Raw genomic sequence first — 17,624 nt, 5'->3', positions numbered from 1 at the left:
AAAAAAAAAAAGCTGGTTGTTTTAGATAAGTCTAAGTGAGGATATTTGATTTCTGGGGAAATGCTGCATAATTTATTTTATGTATTTCTTAAGCCTTTGTGTGGTAAATTTGTTAAGAACAAACTTGTTCTTGAAAATTTTGTCTTTTTATCTCCTAAATATAAGGTCGAAAAAGTAGAATACAAAACAATTTATTGGTTGAAATTATAAATAATGTATAGCTTCATTTAGAAGTTGGAAAGCTGTAAACAAATGTTCCAGGAGTAACCTCTCGATGTTTTTTTTTTTTTTCAATTTTGTTTTTTTTAGGGCTGCACCCGAGGCACGTGGAAGTTCCCAGGCTAGGGGTTGAGTTGGAGCTGTCGCTGCCAGCCTATGCCACAGCAGTGTAGGATCTGAGGCATGTCGGCAGCCTATGCCGCAGCTCACGGCAATGCCGGCTCAGGGATTGAACCTGCGTCGTTAAGGATCCTCGTTGGGTTCGTTACCACTGGGCCATGATGGGAACTCGTGGATGGTTATTTTTGTAGGAAGAAACAGCTATTTAAAAATGAGATGTTCTTATGTCCAGCAAGCTAAGTCTACAACAAGAATGCGTTTTGTTCTTCTCATGTAATAAGAACGCTCATACCTGCTTTTAGGTGTCTGGGGTGGATTTGCGCCTCATTCCTGGGGAAGTTGGCCTTATTGCTACATCTCCTGGTTGGTCTGAGGAAATTCATAGTTAAAGAGACTAAGAAGCTCTTCCTTTTTCTTTTCTTTCTTTTTTTTGGCCACATGCATGTCATGTGGGGGTTTCCGGGCCAGGAATTGAACCTGAGCCGCAGCTGTGACCTGTGCCACAGCTGCAGCAATGCTGGATCCTTAACCTGCTGCGCCACAGCGGGAACTCCTTTTTCTAAGCTGTAGGAACCTCGGGAGGGTCCTCCCCTTTTATGGTTCCTGCCCTGCTCCTTTGCTCACTGACCACAGACACATGCACGTGCCCTCTAAGTGTTTATTTCGCATAAGAATAAAGCTTTATTATGGGTGCATTTTATTTCATTCGTTAGAGGTGTGGTACTGAAAATTTAAATGTATCATAGTTTAAAAATATGCTGTTTTGTGGTGACTACAGCTCGGCACTAAACAGTTTGTGGCAAGTTCTAAGTTACTTGTGTAAAGCTATTATAGATAATTTGTTTGTAGAATGATAAGTTTGTGTTTATGTTTTCTTGTTTGTTTTTAGGGCTGGACCTGCAGTATATGGAGGCTCCTGGGCTAGGGGTTGAATCGAAGCGGCAGCTGCCAGTCTACACCACAGCCACAGCAATGCGGGATCCGAGCCGAGTTTGTGTTTAATGAGTAATTCTGGGTTCTTTTTAGCTTGCACATTTCCCTGTAAGTTGTACATGAATCCTGTTTCCAATAGATTATTTCATCTGAGATCCTAGAATTAATTTCCTTTATAGTCAGACATATTTTCTTAACCACTTAGGTATCTGTTCATAATGTTCTATTACCTGGAGTCTTATTTAGAAAGGGGAGGAGAAAAGCAAAAACGGGAAAAAGTTGTTTTCAGAGTCATTACATCTTATAATCCATTGTGTTAGATCTTTGTAAGTTACCTTTTCTTACTGAATTTCATTAATTAGAAATCAGTATTACCCACTTTCCCCACCACAGCCTCGGTATATTTAAAAAGTGTGTTCATGGTTGACCCCAGTATTATTTAAATATATCTGTGAACTTCTGATTGCTGGCACTGCAGTCATTAATCACCATCTTCAAAGAAAGCCAATTTTTATTTATTTTCTTAGATTTTTAGTTTTTCTGTTGTAATTGATTTATAGTATTCTGTCAGTTTCTGCTGTACAGCAAAGTGACCTAGTCATACATATATACGTATGCACACACACACATTCTTTTTCTCACATTATCCTCCATCATACTCCGTCACAAGTAACTAGATATAGTTCCCTGTGCTATACAGCAGGGTAAAGAAAGCCTTTTTTGGGGGGGTCTTTTTAGGGCTGCACTGGCAGCATATGTAGTTTCCCGGGCTCAGGGTCGAATCAGAACTGTAACCGCTGGCCATAGCAACACCAGATCCGAGCCCCCTCTGCGACCTACACCACAGCTCATGGCTACGCCAGATCCTTAACCCGCTGAGCAAGGCCAGGGATTGAACCTGCATCCTCATGGATGCCAGTCAGGTTCGTTTCCGCTGAGCCACAGTGGGAACTCCAGAAAATCATGTTTTTTTAAACTACAATTTCAACTGAAAAATGAAGGGGATTGTACTTGATGAGTTTCTGATGTCTCTTTCCACGTGAGAGGAAGCGTGTGAGCAGTAAATGCTTTCTCTGTAAGTGGCCCTTTAGTGCTTGGTTTCTTTCTCCTATGCCTGGGTCCACGCAGAGGCAGGTAAACTCAGAGTTTTCTCGAACAGTGAGTGGAAGGGGACATTTATGTTAAAACAGAAGTAGATTTGGAAGTGCAAGCATAAACTGCGGGTGTGTGAGTGTGTGTGTGTTTGAGCTAATCTCGCTGTAGTCAGGACTTCTGTCATGGCTGAAGGCAGCCAGGTCCCTCTCCTCCCAGGTTCCCCAGGCACGTGCATGTCTTCTCTATATTTCGGGCTTCTTGGTGGAGAAAATCTGAGAAGCTGCTTCCATCTGTGGGCTAGAGTGCCATCATAAAAGTTAATTATACATCATACTGAGCTTAGTTACGAGTAAGAGGCAAATAGCAATTGAATTCTTTTTCAGGTTTTTTTTGGAGGGACAGTTTAGATATATGTAGAAATAGACAAACAGTATGTTAGTCGCCTGAGTAACCATCGTTCGTCTTCACCTATCAATTCAGGCTAATCTTGAGGAATTTAATTTTATGTGTATTTGCTAAGATTTGCCGAGATAAGCATCTGTAAGGTCAAGGTACTGACATCAGAAGCATTTCTGAGCAAAGATGTTCCAGTTGGTGGGCGGGCAGGACTGCGCTCAGCTGTCGGATAAGCTTGCATACACAGTCCCGTCCTGACTTTAATCTTTCGGTTGTTCAGAGGTAGGGTGCATGTTTCTGTCCAGCGCCTGGAAACGGGCCAGGGTGATCGGTGTCCGCTCTGTCGTGGCACCTTGACTCCGGAGTCCGGGAATGAAGGCTGTGAGCTAATGGTGGGAGCCTGCTGGATAGAGCCCTTGGCAAGGAAAAGCATCCTTTTCAATTTTAAAAACTTCCGAGACCTGCCTGGTTGATAGGTCGGAGACTGTACAGTCTGTTTCACTTTTCCTGTGTTTGGAGGTGCGTCTTCCAGCCTCCAGAGAGAGCATGGAGTCCGAGGCCTGGGCGTGGTCCCAGCTGGCCTTGGCTCTCACTTCTTTCAAGGGCAAAACGGGGTATGGGGCTGTTGTGTGAATTAAATGCAACAGTCCATTAAATATTGATCATCTTCAAATATCACCTGTCCTCGGTGATTGAGTGTGGGCATGTCCTGAGGTCCCGTCTCACAAAGGCTTGTGTGACTGGAGCTGAGGCACTGTGACCGATTTTGAGGCCACTTGGAAAGGAGAGCCCATCTTTATTTGTCACATCTGGTTTTCTGACTGTTAGGTGTAAGATCTGAAGCTGTGATAGAAGATATAAAAATAGAAATGTTTCATTATGTTTGAATAAATATTGTATTGAAACAAAGCATTGGAGAAATAATGCCTCACAGTTATTTGTTATCAAATAATTACAGCAAACTTTGGCCTGTTCTATTCTAACTGCACTCTTGAGTGAATTCTCAAGTTCAAGCAAAACTAGCAACATTGGACTGAGTATGGAATTCCATGGCAACTGCAAAAGAGTTTTTCAGGTATTGGTACTTTTGTTCTTACATTTCAATCATTAGCTCGTTCACTTTTTCCTCGGTTTGTTCCTAATGCAGTGAGAACGTTTATTTTATCGGGTTGAATGGTAGCCTGTCCTTGAAGCTTTCTTTGTGTTGCGGTTTCATGGGATGAAGGAAAGAAAGCTGTAGATTTGGTGAACATAGCTGATGATGTACGATTGTTTAATTGGAGTCTTTAAACAAAACCAAAAGGAAGTGCTCCTATTATTAAGGTTCTTAGCTTCTGTTCTTCTTGTGTTTAGATAGACTAATTCAATTGGTGGGACTTTGCTGGCCTTAAAAATAGGCCTGGCAAGGTGCCAGAGAAGGCTGTGTATTTAACTGTTACTGCAGATGGTGTGGGCTCTTTGTTTCGTGTGTATTGTTTGGCTCTGAAGTCAAGTTATGTGAAGGCACTGGCTTAAATCCGAGGGCTCCACACTGAAGCCACTGACCCCTTGGGCTCTGTGGTTCTTGCCGAGCCTGGCTTCTCTGCAAGTCGCATCCGTGCTGGAGTCAATGTGTCCCCGCCGGCCTCGCTTGAGAGCGTCCTGCGCGAGAAGCCATGCGCAGGCCTGAACATGGACAACGGCCCTGACGAAGTGATGTTTTCCCCCGGAGAGGTTCAGGTTATTTGTGTTGTGTCACGGTTCTGCGAGGGAACACGCTGGCGTGAGCTTTCGACCCAGAGATGTTTGTGGTTTGTTGCTGTAGGAAGAAGACCTGCGCCAGATTTTCCTGTTGACCGTGGGAGTCCTTCAGGAGTTCAGCAGGCGCGAGAGCCTCAGCGCCCAGATGTCGTCCGTGTTCCAGCGCTACCTTGCCCTCGCCAACCACGTCCTGAGCTGGAACTTTCTTCCTCCAAACCATATCCTTTTAGCAACCGAGCACTTGATGTGCGGCGCTGTTCGCAGAGGGCCGAACCACGCCTGGGAGTCCTTGACCTCCGCAGGTTTAGGAAGCACTTTGGAGAGAAGAGTCTTTTTTAGAGAGAGAGTTTTAATTCTTCGGGTGTAGAAGTCCGCAGTGCAGTGGACCCCTTAGAAAATTGAAAATTGTACCTGCAGCTTCGTAGAGGAGGGTGGAGTGAGTGCAGACGTTTGGTGGGTAAGGGCTGCTGCTGACTGAGGGGTGGCAGGTCTCGGGGTGGGGGGGTGGGGGGGGCGCAGGTTTATCAAGAAGCTGAATCCTTTTCTCCTTGTAACCTGTCGTTGCGTTCAGATTCTGACCGCCTTTCCTTAAGGCTGTTCTGGAGTGCTCCACTTTGATCTTGTGGATCACATATTTAAATGTAGATAATAAGGTAGTAATAACTTTTACATTAGGACGGACTTTCCCACCATAAAAGTATGGAAATTATATTTCTAGCAAATTATTAGTAACATTACTTAAGTTCAAAGGGGTTATATTATAGATACAAAGTATTTGCTTTTTTCTTTTCCCTCATTTTTTAAAGTGGCAAAATTTGTTAGAAAGCAGTTCAAAGTTTAGGATGTGTCAGGGTAGAAGCGTCACTCCCTTGGTGGATTGAAAGCTGTCGTGTGTGCTGGGCCACGCAGACATGTCACAGTGGAGTCAGACGGCGCGGGTTCCAGCTTCAGCTGCCTGTGGGCGCTTTCTCGCGTGCGGAGGCGGGTAGGGACGGCTGAGCGCGTCGAGTGAAGCAGCGCCTTTAAAATACACCCCAGGGACGTCCCCGCTGGTGCAGTGCGTTGAGAGTCTGGCGTGACGCAGCGGGGGCTCAGGTCGGAACTGCGGCGTGGGTTTGATCTTGGCCCCAGGTACTCGCCAGTGCTGCAGATGTGCCCCCCCCCCAAAAAAAAACCCACCCCAAGCAGACAAAGACTACGCTCAGAGCTGGTGAGCTCCTATGTCGCCATCTGCTTGACTGAAGCTGCCCGTCGGCTGTGCGCCGGTCTCTGCCCCGGCTGGTACGGAGGCAGGGACTGCCATTTAGCCCGTTCTAGGTGTCTTGAGTCTGTCCTTTCTTGGGAGGCTGGGGTACCTATTTAGGGGAAAAGGCAGAGGAGAAGCAAATAGGAAAGAGACAGCCAGCCATTTCAGTGATTTCGGATGAGGCTTCTCCAGATCCCAGCAGAGCCAAGAGCTGCTGTGTCCGCACACAGTGGTGGCTGGTAAAGTTGTGGGACTTGGAGGGGTGGGATGCTTTTAAGTGGATTCATTTCCCTAGTAGGAACTGGGCCTGAAGTGGGGTGCTGTGGGGGCCGCCAGGGCTCGGACGGGCCCCAGGGGCTCTCGGGTGGTCAGAGGAGGCTGCTGCTTCCTGGCCGAGCCCCAGGGAGGCCAGGCACGTCCTCCTGGCCCAGGCTCCGGTCACCTTTCTCTCGTTGCCAGCTTTATGGCTCCAGTCTATTTGCCTTGGTTGTTAAGAGGCATGTATTTTCTTAAGTTTGCTTTTGAAAACAATTTCCCTTTGTGTTTTGCGGTCTAATTTTTGCTCCAGTTTTTGTTAGAAAAAAATGTTGAAAAACTTTGTGACAGATTTAAAAAGTAACAGACCATATGGAGCTATCACAACACTAATTACATATGTAGGGAAAAATCAATGAAGGTTACACTGCATGTATTGTAGCCAGTTTTAACGTCTCTGTTTTAGGGGAAAATTCAGTTGGCTGAAGAGTGACTATTTTGTAAAGGGAAACAGTGCTGGGAGTTTGGAAACACAGTGTGTGTAAAGATACACACAGACAGTATTTCTATAAGGTATTGGAGATAAAGCGTTGGAGAACCTGCCACCTAAAAATGATAAGCGCGGCTCCAGTGCTGCTGAGGGAGAGAATTCCTTTGGCAAAGGACAGTAGGTCCTGACTTGACTTGGCAGCATTCAGCGTCCTGGTTGTGCCACGGCCCACGAGCGAGTCTTGTGGGGACTGCCGGCGCTCCTGTAGTAGCTGAGGTTGGCCCGTGGAACTGCCGTGAAGGGCTCCGCCAAGTGGACCGGCTTTACTTGTCGGAGGAAGAATAAGGCAGTGGAATGAAAGCGGGTGCCACTGCCAGTGCTGAGGAAGGTCGTCAGTTGCAAGGAGCCCAGGCCTGGCATGGCTTCGCATTTTGGCCGTTACTTGGAGATCTGCTCGCTTGTCTTTAAAAAGGTCTGGCGATCCTGTTTAACTTAGTTAATATATTGAGTTGAGGGCCTTTTAAACGACGACTTGTGCTGTAGGATTGACAGACTAGCAGCCATCGCTTGTGAAAGAACGCTGTGTATTTCTGACACACAGACTTGCGCATTCAGGGTGGTACCATGTTAAATGAGTCTGTGAAATGATCAGTATCAATTCCGAGTCAGGATTTTTGTGATTTGCTTTCGTCTTTATATCTTTTCATTTTGATCTAATGTTAAATCTACAGAAATACAAGGGTAGTTGAAGGAATGGCCGTAGCCTCATTGTGCCTTTTACCAGGATTCACTGGTCGTTCACCTTTCATCCCATTTACTGTTCTGTCTCTCTCTCTCTCTCTGTCCCCCTCCCCGCCACACTCAGGTCGTGTGTACACGCACACGCACGCCACAGACACCGCACACGTGTGTGTGTGTAGGGGGGGGTTCGGCACACGTCGCCCCCGCCCTTGGAGAGCACCTGCAGACGTGACACCCATGTACCTCTGAGCCCCTCGCTCTGCCTTTTCTTGTGACCGAAAATGTCGCCATCGCACTGCGGCTCTTGCAGGCGAGGGTCTTACAAAAGTCTGGTGTAACTTTCAAAAGCAGGACCCTTAACCTGGTCCACTGTTGCCACCGGTCGGCAGCCTGCCTTCCGTCCTGTCCGCGGTCTCAGGAACCCGCCTTGTAGCTGTTGGCAGGACGGGGCGCGTAGGTGTCCTGCGTCCTCTGATCTGGGACGGCCCTCCACTTTCTTTGTCGTCCCTGAGTGCGACGTCCTAGAAGTGTGTCCGTCTGTCACTTTGGCCGCAGCCCTGAGTGTGGTCTGTGGGGCTCTGTCCTGATCCCCCGAGGCTCCCTCCCTGTGCCGGGAACACCGGCCCTGCGGCTCCGCTTTGCCAGGAGGCGCGGGACACCGCTGGGTCCCCTCTGGGAGGGTTCAGTGCTGTCCGCCCAGCTTTCCGGGGTGGAGTAACGGCTCGTGCTTCGTGGTGCTGTATTGAAGACGCTCCGTGTCCGGCTCCTGCTGAAAGTTTCGGCCTGGGCGGCAGCAGCTCTGGGTGCTCCTTGCCTGGACCAGCTACTTCTGTCCTTGCCGCTTGGTGGTTTTTCTGATACCAGCTTCTCCTTTTGTGTTTATTTGCCCTCTTTCTGCCGTAAAGAGGTTTCCCTTCTCACTTACTCTTATTTTTGTAAGAATTCTTACTCTTTAGAAGGCATCGTAATCTGCTGCTGTCGGTATTTATTTTGCCACCCGAATTGCTCCAGCTTTTGCCCCTCCAGCTGACTTTTGTGTCCTATTGTAAGGTTTTTTTTTTTTTTTTTCTTCTTTCCTTTTTATAGCTGCACCCACAGCCTGTGGAAGTTTCCAGGCTAGGGGTTGAATTGGAGCTACAGCTGCTGACCTACACCATGGCCAGAGCCACAGCAACTTGGGATCTGAGCCACATCTGCAACCTACACCGCAGCTCACGGCAATACCGGATCTAAGACCCACTGAGCGAGGCCAAGGATCGAACTTGCATCCTCATGGATACTAGTCGGATTTGTTTCCACCACGCCACAACGGGAACCCCCCACCCCCACGCCTTTTCTTTCCCGACTAGTCTAAGTTTTTTTTTTTTTTTTTTTTTTTTTTTTTTTTGTCTTTTTGCCATTTCTAGGGCTGCTCTAGCGGCATATGGAGGTTCCCAGGCTAGGGGTCTAATCAGAGCTGTAGCCGCCCGCCTACACCAGAGCCACAGCAACTCAGGATCCGAGCTGCGTCTGCAACCTACACCACAGCTCATGGCAACACCAGATCCTTAACCCACTGAGCAAGGCCAGGGATCGAACCTGCCACCTCCTGGTTGCTAGTCGGACTTGTTAACCACTGAGCCACAATGGGAACTCCCGCTAGTCTAAATTTTAACTGAAGCAACTTAGGGTTTAAATTTTTAGGAATGAATGACTTATTTTAGGTGTTCTTTGAAGAGTTCACTCTAATTGTTTAAAAGTTTTCTTTTAAATGTTTAGGGATTTAAAAATTGAGCTCCCTTAAAGAAAATCTGTGCACAGACCCGCCGTACCGGTGCCTGTGCTCACCTGGTTTCCTCTGCACCGATAGTTGGCTGTTTCCATAGCAGCTTTATTGAGATGTGTTCCTCATGCCGTACTGTCCAGCCATTCGAAGGGTACAGTTTTGTGTGGCATCGCTGTCCTTAGTCTTAGAGCATTTTCATCACCCAAAAGAAGCTCTGGTCCTTCTCTGGTACCACACCCTCACCAGCCTGTGGCACTCCCTCACCTCTCTGCCTCGCTGCTGGACAGGTCCTGGAAATAGAGTCCTGGATCACGTGGTCTTTGGGTACCGAGGTTTTCAGGATTCATCCATGCGGCAGCGCCCGCCAGCACTAAGTCCCCTTTTATTGCCACCTGGTGTTGTGTTGTTAGGTGTACCGCGTTTTTACCTACTCATCGATCAGTTGATTGACATTTGGGTTGTTTCACCTTTCCGGCTCTTAGGAACAACCTGCCGTGGCCATTCATGGAGTCCAAGTTTCCGTGTGATCTCATACTGTCATTTCTCCTGAGGGTCCCTAGGAGTGGAGCTGCTGGATCCTAAGGCAGCCCTTTGTTTCCCCTTTAGAGAGCCGCCAAGCCGTTTCCAAGGTGGCTGCACCATTTCCTGTGCCCACCCGCATTCCCCTCCTGGCCCACTCTTACTCTCTGTCTTTGATTTATGACTGTCCTAGTTCGTATGGAGTGGTATCTCATTGTGACTTTGATTTGCATGGTTTATGTATCAAACATCTTTTTTTTTTGTGGTTAGGATCATGGGCATGTGTGTATCTTCTTTGAAGAAATGCGTATTTGTATCCTTCTGTCCATTTTTAAATTGGGTTGTCTATTTAAAATTGAGTTTTAGGAGTTCCCGTTGTGGCTCAGTGGTAATGAGCCTGACTAGTAACCATGAGGATGCGGGTTTGATCCCTGGCCTCGCTCGGTGGGTTAAGGATCTGGCGTTGCCATGAGCTGTGGTGTAGGTCACAGACGTGCCTCAGATCCTGTGTTGCTGTGGCTTGTGGTGTAGGCCCGCAGCTGGAGCTCCGATTTGATCCCTGGCCTGGGAACCTCCGTATGCCGCTGGTGTGACCTTAAAAAGAAGAAAAAAATTGAGTTGTAAGAGTTCTTTGTATCTTCGAATACAAGCCCCTTAGCAGGTTAAGTGATTTGCAAATACTTCCTCCCTTTTGGTGAGTTGTATCTTCACCAAAAGGGAGGTGAACTTTGAAGCACATACAATATTGATTTTTATGATATCCAGTTTATCTTTTTTCTTTTGTTGTCATATTAGAAACTGTTGGCTGATTCAAAGTCATGAAGACTCATGCTGTGTCTCCTTCTAAGACTGACTTCTTACATCGAGGCTCTGTATCGAAGTCTCTGATCTCGTCTGAGTTGACTTCTGCATAGGATGCAACCTCATTCTTTTAAGCCTGTGGCTGTCTGGTTATCCCGGTGCGTGACTGTTGACCGGAAGGATGGAGGCGGCTGCTGGGGTAGGAGGTACTTGAGGTGGTGGCCTGGGGGGAGTGGTGGCTGTCTCTGTGCATTTGAGACCCTGGTTGCCTTGCAGGTAGTTTTCCTCCCTCGCGCCCTCTCTTCCTCCTCGCCGTGGCGCGTGGAAGGTCCTGGGCCAGGGACCAGATCCTGCCGAAGTGTCTGGGCATTGCTGACAGAGAGGGACTCTAAAATGTCATTGAAAACCCAACTGACCTGACTCGGCAGTGGAGCTTGATCTGCTCAGAGGGTCTTGAGCGGGGATACAGGGTCGGGTGTCTAGGTACTTGTTAATACGCAGGAGCATTCACCCTGCCTTTTAGAGACTGTCCGCGGTCAGGATTAGGTGGCTGGCCTTGCGCACTGGTTCTGTCACCAGTGACTGCGCCCACTGGGACGCTGGCCGTGCCTGGAGACCGTGTGGGTTGTCCTAGCTGTGAGCAGCTCGTGGTGGAGGCCAAGGTGCTGCGGCGGATAGCCCCCACAGGCCGTTCCTCATGCCCGAGGGCAGGGGTTTGCCACACACAGACCTGTGCATGAATGCTCCTAGCGGTAGTATTCGTCTTAGGCGCACAGTGGGACCAACTTGCGTCCATCGGCTGACGGGTGGATGCGGCTCACCCGTGTAACCGAGTCTTTTCCTCAGTAAAGGGCGGCTGGTGCTGCTGAAGCCGGAGGGTGGATAAACTGGGGGACGTCAGGTCCCAGGGAAAGAAGCCCGCCCCGAAAGACTGCGGCGCGTGGCACATCTCATGGCTTCCGTGTGCAGGGTCACGACGTGTTCCGAGGGTCTCTCAGTGCAGGTTCTGTAACCGCAGGTACTGAAGAGCCAGAGTTGCCCGCGAAGTGAGTGGACCGGGTCAAGGCGGGGTCACTCAGTGGAGCCTCTGAAGAACCGTCCTGCAGGGGCGAGACCCTCTGGAGGCCAGCCGCCTGCCGTCAGAGGGGGGTGAGGTCAAGGCCGTGGGAGCGCACCCCGAGATGCAGAGGGCAGCGCCAGGATGGCGAGGCACTGCTGTCGGGCGGGCAGTCAGAGGGGGTGCGCAGGCCATTCGGGCAGGGCAGGGCGCCGGCCCCCAGACGGAGCGGGCCTCAGCAGTGAGGACGATGGGCGTGGGCCTGTGGGGACGCGGTTCCAGGCGTGCCGCGCAGTGGCCCGTGTGGTGGTGCTGGTTGATGCGGCGGGACGTGTGGTGTGGGTGGCTCTGGAGCACGAGCTGGGGCAGCCTGAGGGCTGGGAGTCGGGGCCAGGGGAGCGCTCCCTTGGGTTTTGTCCTTAGAGGAGAGATGAGCCTGTTGATTGCCCCAGGGCAGAAAATGTGATGCTGTAGTGTCCATGGGGCGGTGGTGTGGCTGCTGAGACACAGCTGCAGCTGGGTACTGAGGCGGACAGGACGCTGCAGGCGGGTGGGGTGTCACCTTCCTGACCCAGGATTCTCAGCTGTTAAGTGCAGCTTTGAGCAGCTTTGTCCAGGTTTGTCTGAAGTGTAGGAGCAAAGTGCTGGAAATCAGCATTCGATGGATTTTTTTTTTTTTTTTTGCTTTTTAGGGCTGCACCCATGGCACATGGAAGTTCCCAGGCCAGGGGTCAAGTCAGAGCTGCAGCTGCCAGCCTACATCACAGCCACAGCAACGCCAGCAGGTAACCGCTGAGCCAGGACGGGAACTCCTGGAAAATGATTTTAAATTATTAAACTACTTAGAAGGCGGGAAATATATCCATTGAGTGCCGAGGCCTGGGTATACAGTTAGCCAGTGCTGGGTGACTGCCGCTCCTGGCCCGGCGGGCCTGACGGCGCCCCAGTGTGGGGTCTGAGGTCTCCTTCCGCAGGAGGTGACGCTGAGGAGGAGACGGGGAGAGCTGCCCACTGAGTGTCACGTCCCCGTGTCAGGCTTGAGTGGAAACTGAATACTCAAGAATGACAACTGCATAGAGAATTTGGTTTATTACTATCTACATGGACTTTTCCAAGGCGTCTAAGCGTTTTAATATGACAGGGTTTGTGGCCCTTAGAAAGCTGGGGTTGCGAGAGAGCGGTTAAGCCCTTGCATGGATGTTGGCTGGCGCTGCTCTCGCCGTGAGCAGAGCCGAGCAGAGGGTCCCACCCTGGCTGCCCGGCCCGGTCGCTGCTGCTGGGCCGTCTGCAGGGGGAAGGGCGTTGCTCTAGGCCGGGGAGGCGGCAGCAGCGTTGGCGGGGTGGGCCCCGATGGTGGGGGCGCGGGTGGGGGGTGGCGCCGAGAGCTTGGGGCAGAACTGCCCGCCCCCGCCGACACGGGAGGGCCCCGGGGGGCCGACGGCGGCCCCTCGGCGCAGCCTGACCCGGGCGTTCAGATTCCCCGAAAGCGGAAAGCGGGAACCGAGTGCCCGTCTCCTCCCGGTGGCCTGGTGACTCGCCCTGCGCCAGGCCGGGAAGAGGCCGGGACATCGGGCGGAATGTAGACGGAGCGCCAGAGCCTGCAAGCTCCACGACCTCCCCACCCAAACAGCCGGCTGGTAGCTTCACCTGAGTAAGAGTAATGGAGGGGAGCTCCCGTCCTGGCGCAGTGGTGACCAGCCCGACTAGCATCCACGAGGACGCGGGTTCGATTCCCTGGCCTCACTCAGTGGGTTGAGGATCCAGCATGGCCGTGAGCTCTGGTGTCGGTCGCAGACATGTCTCGGATGCTGTGTGGCTGTGGCTGTGGCTGTGGTGGAGGCCAGCAGCTGCAGCTCCGATGTGACCCCTAGCCGGGGAACTTCCATATGTGTAGCCCTAAAAAACAAAAAAAAAGTAATGGAAATGTTTACTGACTGGGATAAACATTACCTAGTGTAGCCTTTAGACGATGTTTTCTTTTTTCTTTCTAGCCTCTAGAATATTTAATGTTATATTCTCCGTGATTTAGATTCCCTTAGGATGTGTTTTTCGTAATGTATCAGATGAACTGTACAAAGCAGAAGGAGGTGGGGAGTGGTCATATACAGAGGACATTAAGGTTTTAGATTCACGTTTATAATCGGTCGTCGAAAAGGTCTACCTAGTACGTGACATCTTAGGTCTTTTCACTAAAACGTTGATTATTCTTACCTGATAATTTTCAGAAACTGAGGTTTGGCATTGGTAAAAGACATGGACATAGCATAAATGTTGAAGCTCCAGCAATGATATTTTCCCCCTTACTACTGGAAAAATCGAGGTATGATTCGTGTGTCATGCAGGTCTTTCATTTAAAATACAATATTTTTTTTGCCTTTTGTTTATTTACAGGCGTGTGTGGCCATCACTCAGAAAGAAACCCCATACCCTTCAGCAGCTTATTTCCTCCCCCCCACCCCCGCCCGCTGTCCCCCGTGCCCCCACCTCTTACCCCCCCACCCCCATAGCCTCTGCTAATCCACTGTCTAGCTCTGTGGATTTGTCCTTTCTGCCATTTATTTAAGTGAGATCGTATACCATCTGGGGGGTTTGCCCCTTGCATCTTTCATGTGGCTTGTTTCTAAGGTTTATGTTGTAGAATGTATCGGTACTTTTTTAATCGTGAAATCATACTCCATTGTATGGATAAACCATATTTTGTTTTTCGGTTCATCTGCTGATCAGTTGATGGTCATCTGAGGTTTTTCCTACTTTGGAAAATACTCTTCAATGTAGAACAACACTGTTAATGAACATTTGTGTACAACCGTTCTTGTTTTTCGGGGTTTTGGGGAGTGAGCACCTACCTCGGCTTTGAACTGCTCGGCAGCCGTGGTCTGCACCGCAGCTGCAGCGCTGCCGGGCCCTCACCTGCTGCGCCGCACGGGAACCTGCACTCGTGTGCAGGTTTTAAGTGGATGTACGCTTCCATTTCTCTTGGGCGTTCACCCGGGAGTGGAGGTGCTGGGCCGTAGGCTGGTTCTGTACTTGGCACGTGAGCGTCTCCCAGAATGTCTTCCTCAGCAGCTGCACTGCCGTGGGCGAGGACCCCTCTTCGTCTGCACCCTCACCAGCGCTTGGTACGTTTCTGTTTCTAGCCATCCTGCTTGGTACCGGGGACCGCACCATGGCTTAGACGTCCATTGCCCTCGTGGGGGATGCTACGGGCACCTTTTCCTGTGGTAATTGGCCGTTTTTGTATCATTAGAGAAATGTCTTTTCAGGTCCTTGGCACATTTTTATGTTGTGTTATTTGTCTTTTTAAAATGTATAAGTTCTGAGAGTTCTTTTTGACCTATAAATATGAAAAAAATTCTTTAACAGATAAATGATTTTCAGATATTTTCTCCCATTTGGGGTTTTTGTTCTTTTTTTTTTTTTGGTCTTTCGAGGACTGCACCCTCATAAGGCGTGTGGACGTTCCCTGGCTAAGGGTTACATTGGAGCTGTAGCTGCCAGTCTACACCACAGCCACAGCAACATTGGATCTGAGCCGCATCTGCGACCTGCACCGCAGTTCACAGCGTCGCCAGATCCATGACCCACTGAGCAAGGCCAGGGATCAAACCCACATCCTCATGGATACTAGTCTGGGTCATTACTGCTGAGCCGCAATGGGAACTCCTCTAATAGTATTTTTAGTGGGTTTTTTGGATTTTTCTATGTACATGATGTCAGCTGCAAGCTGTTATTTTTCCTGAGAGTTATTACGTGTAGGTTTTCTGTGTGCAGAAGGTGAGTTCTGAAAGCATACTCGGCTCCAGGCCCGGAGGTTGCAAAGCCTGTAGCTCCTGTGATTTGGCCGGTGCTACAATCATCTCCTGGCCCAGTGCGCCAGTTACTCTGGCTCTTCTGTCCTGGTCTCACGCTCCTGAAAGAACTGAGAGGAGACCCACCTGCTTTTCACTGTGTTTGAGATCCCTGCTGTCTGAGGAAAGCACCCTAGTCCTGTGATGCTCCGTGTGCCACCGTCCCCATTTAAAAACGGGTGGTCCGATGCGGGTGGTCTGCCCTGTGCCTTCCTCTGCTCTGTGCCCTCCGTCGGCGCGTTGCCCCTGGCGTTGCCCCTGCCTCCTCGTTGTACGCAGGGCCCAGACCAGGTCCGCTTTCCTTGGCGGTGGCCTCTGACATGCATTTATAGCCACTGTTCCCCCACGTGGCCCATGTCTCCCTGTGATGTTCTCTCGTTTGAGTGGTACCTGTTCACCGCCTGTCTGGCTGGCCGCTCAGGCGAGCGTGGGCTGCGCTTTGGGCCATACGTGGTCACCCTGCACTGACAACGTGCGGTAACAGGAGCCCAGCAAACAGATGGGTTTCCATGACTGAGGGAAGGTGATTCACGAGTGCCCTCTCCGGTCCTGGATGTTTGTTTATGCTGCTGATATTGTTGAGCCGTTAGCTCACCTAGCATCCGCAGATGCTTAAGGGTTTTGGCAAAGCTAATCATAAATGACAATATCGTTTTGTAATAAGAATGTTTGGCAGGTATGTTTGGTATGTTGGCTTTAGTAATAATTCTTTTTTTAGTTTGGTTACGCTGCCTTTTATTGGTATGCTATTTTTGTGGATCTGATTTGGTTTTGGTAAAAATTTTTTCAAACTCACCCTCTTAGGGAACGCTAACTGGATCATAAAATAGTAACGGGGATACAGAAGCTTTCACCTAAAGTAGGATTTCCAGTAAAGCCGCCGTTACTATTTGGAGGCAAGGCTTTGGAAACCATTCAGGTGAGGTCAGTTCTCCTTTATTTCAAAGGACTTTTGTTACTTGGACTAAGTGCTGAGTGTAAGACTGGGCTCCTGGGTTCCGTGCTGTGCCAGAAATAGCGGTTTTTGTTGTTAGAAAAACTAGTAGTGACAGTGGCTAAACATGTAAGAAGAAGAACTGGGCTTCCCTTGCTTCTGGAATTTTGTTTTACTAATGAGGTGGGACAAAAAGAATTTGGGGAGATGGGGAAATTATATTTATTACTTTTGTAAAATGTCCATTGTTGCTACAAGATCTTCCTCTGTTGTAAAGTACTTATAAGACCAGGCAGTGGAAGTTTTCAGACTTCCCATTTTTACTCGAGGATAACTTGTAGCTGTTGTATGACCTATTTTTTTTTTTTTTTTAACTGTCGGTGCCCCCCCCCCCCCATGACCCCCTTCCCGCAGGTGGTAGGGGGTGAACAGGAACGCAAACGCGTGGAAGGGCGGGCGCGCCTGCAGAGCCGACCTCCCCTTGTGTTACAAGCTCATACTCACGGATCATGCTGTGTGGTTGCGACAGGAGACCTAGTGGGGTTGATCCAGGGACCGGGGCCGGCGCTGTTAGGTCTGGCCTTCTGGCTCTTGGCCGAGGGTGCGTGTGCTTCGGGGCGGCAGTTACGGAACCGGGCAGGTGGTGCCTTTCTGTGCCTTGGTTTCCCAGAAGTTGGTGAGCTTCCTGAGCAGCGCTGGGCAGGGCTGCCTTGGGAGCAGGCTGGGCGACAGAGAGTTAACTCTTGCCGTTGTGCCTGCAGTTGAACTTCAGCTGCGACTGGTCTGCAGGGGATTGAGAAAGCACTGAGCTGGTTTTTTTCTTTGGAATTGAAGCCTTGTGGAGAGAGGGGCTTGTGTTATGACAGTGACAGGAGAAGGGCTGTCCTGTTACTCCTGATTCTTGAATTTGTTGGAAGGTGAAATGAGATGGATGTGATGACAGGTTTTTTTCATAAAGACATAGGCTTCTTAAAAGGCTGAAAGCACTCTTTGTGGCTGTCCTGTTGGTGGGATTTTACTTGATTGCAAATGGACTGTTCTAGTACAAAACAAAATATCAATGACCTGAGTTTACTCTTAATTTTAGAAAAACATAGAAAGCCATCGCCCCAGACAACTCTCGGTTTCGAGTCTGCTTTGACTTCGAGGGAATGGTTGTGGTTTAAGAGGATCCGTCTGCTGTGGTCTGGGGACTCCTGAGACCTGACAGGCGTGTAATCACCGACCAGTTGGTAAATGGTCCCCTCACTGTCGTCCCTTTTCTACTTGGGTAAAAGAGAGAAAGCAGCGCAGTGTGGCTGTTAGGACAGCCCGGCTGTTTAAGCAGTGTTGTAACCTGAAGCCTCGGGAACTTAAAAAGGGACCTATTGTGAGCCTATTGCTGTTAAGACTATTTTGGGGGGAAAGTTAATTTTGGCTGTCCGGAAAGGAGGAACGTGACGAACCTTTGTACACGGTAGTCTAG

The 17,624-nt window shown here is 49.7% G+C and overlaps 1 protein-coding gene and 1 long non-coding RNA gene across 14 annotated transcripts in view; one reads left to right on the top strand and one right to left on the bottom strand.

Moving 5' to 3' along the window:
• XPO4 (exportin 4) overlaps positions 1 to 17,624 on the top strand; it is a 103,061-nt gene that overhangs the window by 40,734 nt on the left and 44,703 nt on the right. For 6 of the 13 annotated variants that reach the window (XM_084981208.1, XM_084981205.1, XM_084981203.1 and 3 more), the window contains 2 exons: positions 3,722 to 3,838; positions 4,568 to 4,721. The exons of 2 other annotated variants lie outside the window; for them this stretch is intronic. In XM_084981208.1, the coding sequence (XP_084837334.1) occupies positions 3,803 to 3,838; positions 4,568 to 4,721 (190 nt within the window). In that variant the 5' untranslated portion in view covers positions 3,722 to 3,802. Of the gene's footprint in view, positions 1 to 3,721; positions 3,839 to 4,216; positions 4,483 to 4,567; positions 4,722 to 10,175; positions 10,527 to 16,028; positions 16,150 to 17,624 lie in introns of those variants that run through there. 5 more of the 13 variants (XM_084981206.1, XM_084981213.1, XM_084981211.1 and 2 more) reach the window with 5 other exon arrangements.
• LOC146398456 (uncharacterized) lies at positions 10,291 to 16,939 on the bottom strand. Its single transcript, XR_014818926.1, has 4 exons — positions 16,664 to 16,939; positions 14,224 to 14,593; positions 13,025 to 13,273; positions 10,291 to 12,189 (listed from the first exon to the last, which is right to left on the bottom strand). It is a non-coding gene; the product is annotated as an uncharacterized LOC146398456 (long non-coding RNA).

This window comes from Sus scrofa, chromosome 11 (genome assembly GCF_054392235.1).
Source record: "Sus scrofa isolate SSC_HxYL_T2T_F1_AM1 chromosome 11, Sscrofa_HxYL_maternal_Yorkshire_Landrace_v2.0, whole genome shotgun sequence".
Classification (NCBI taxonomy): domain Eukaryota; kingdom Metazoa; phylum Chordata; class Mammalia; order Artiodactyla; family Suidae; genus Sus; species Sus scrofa.
Note: the sequence above shows the minus strand (reverse complement) of the source record. Positions and strands in the feature narration are given on the sequence as shown.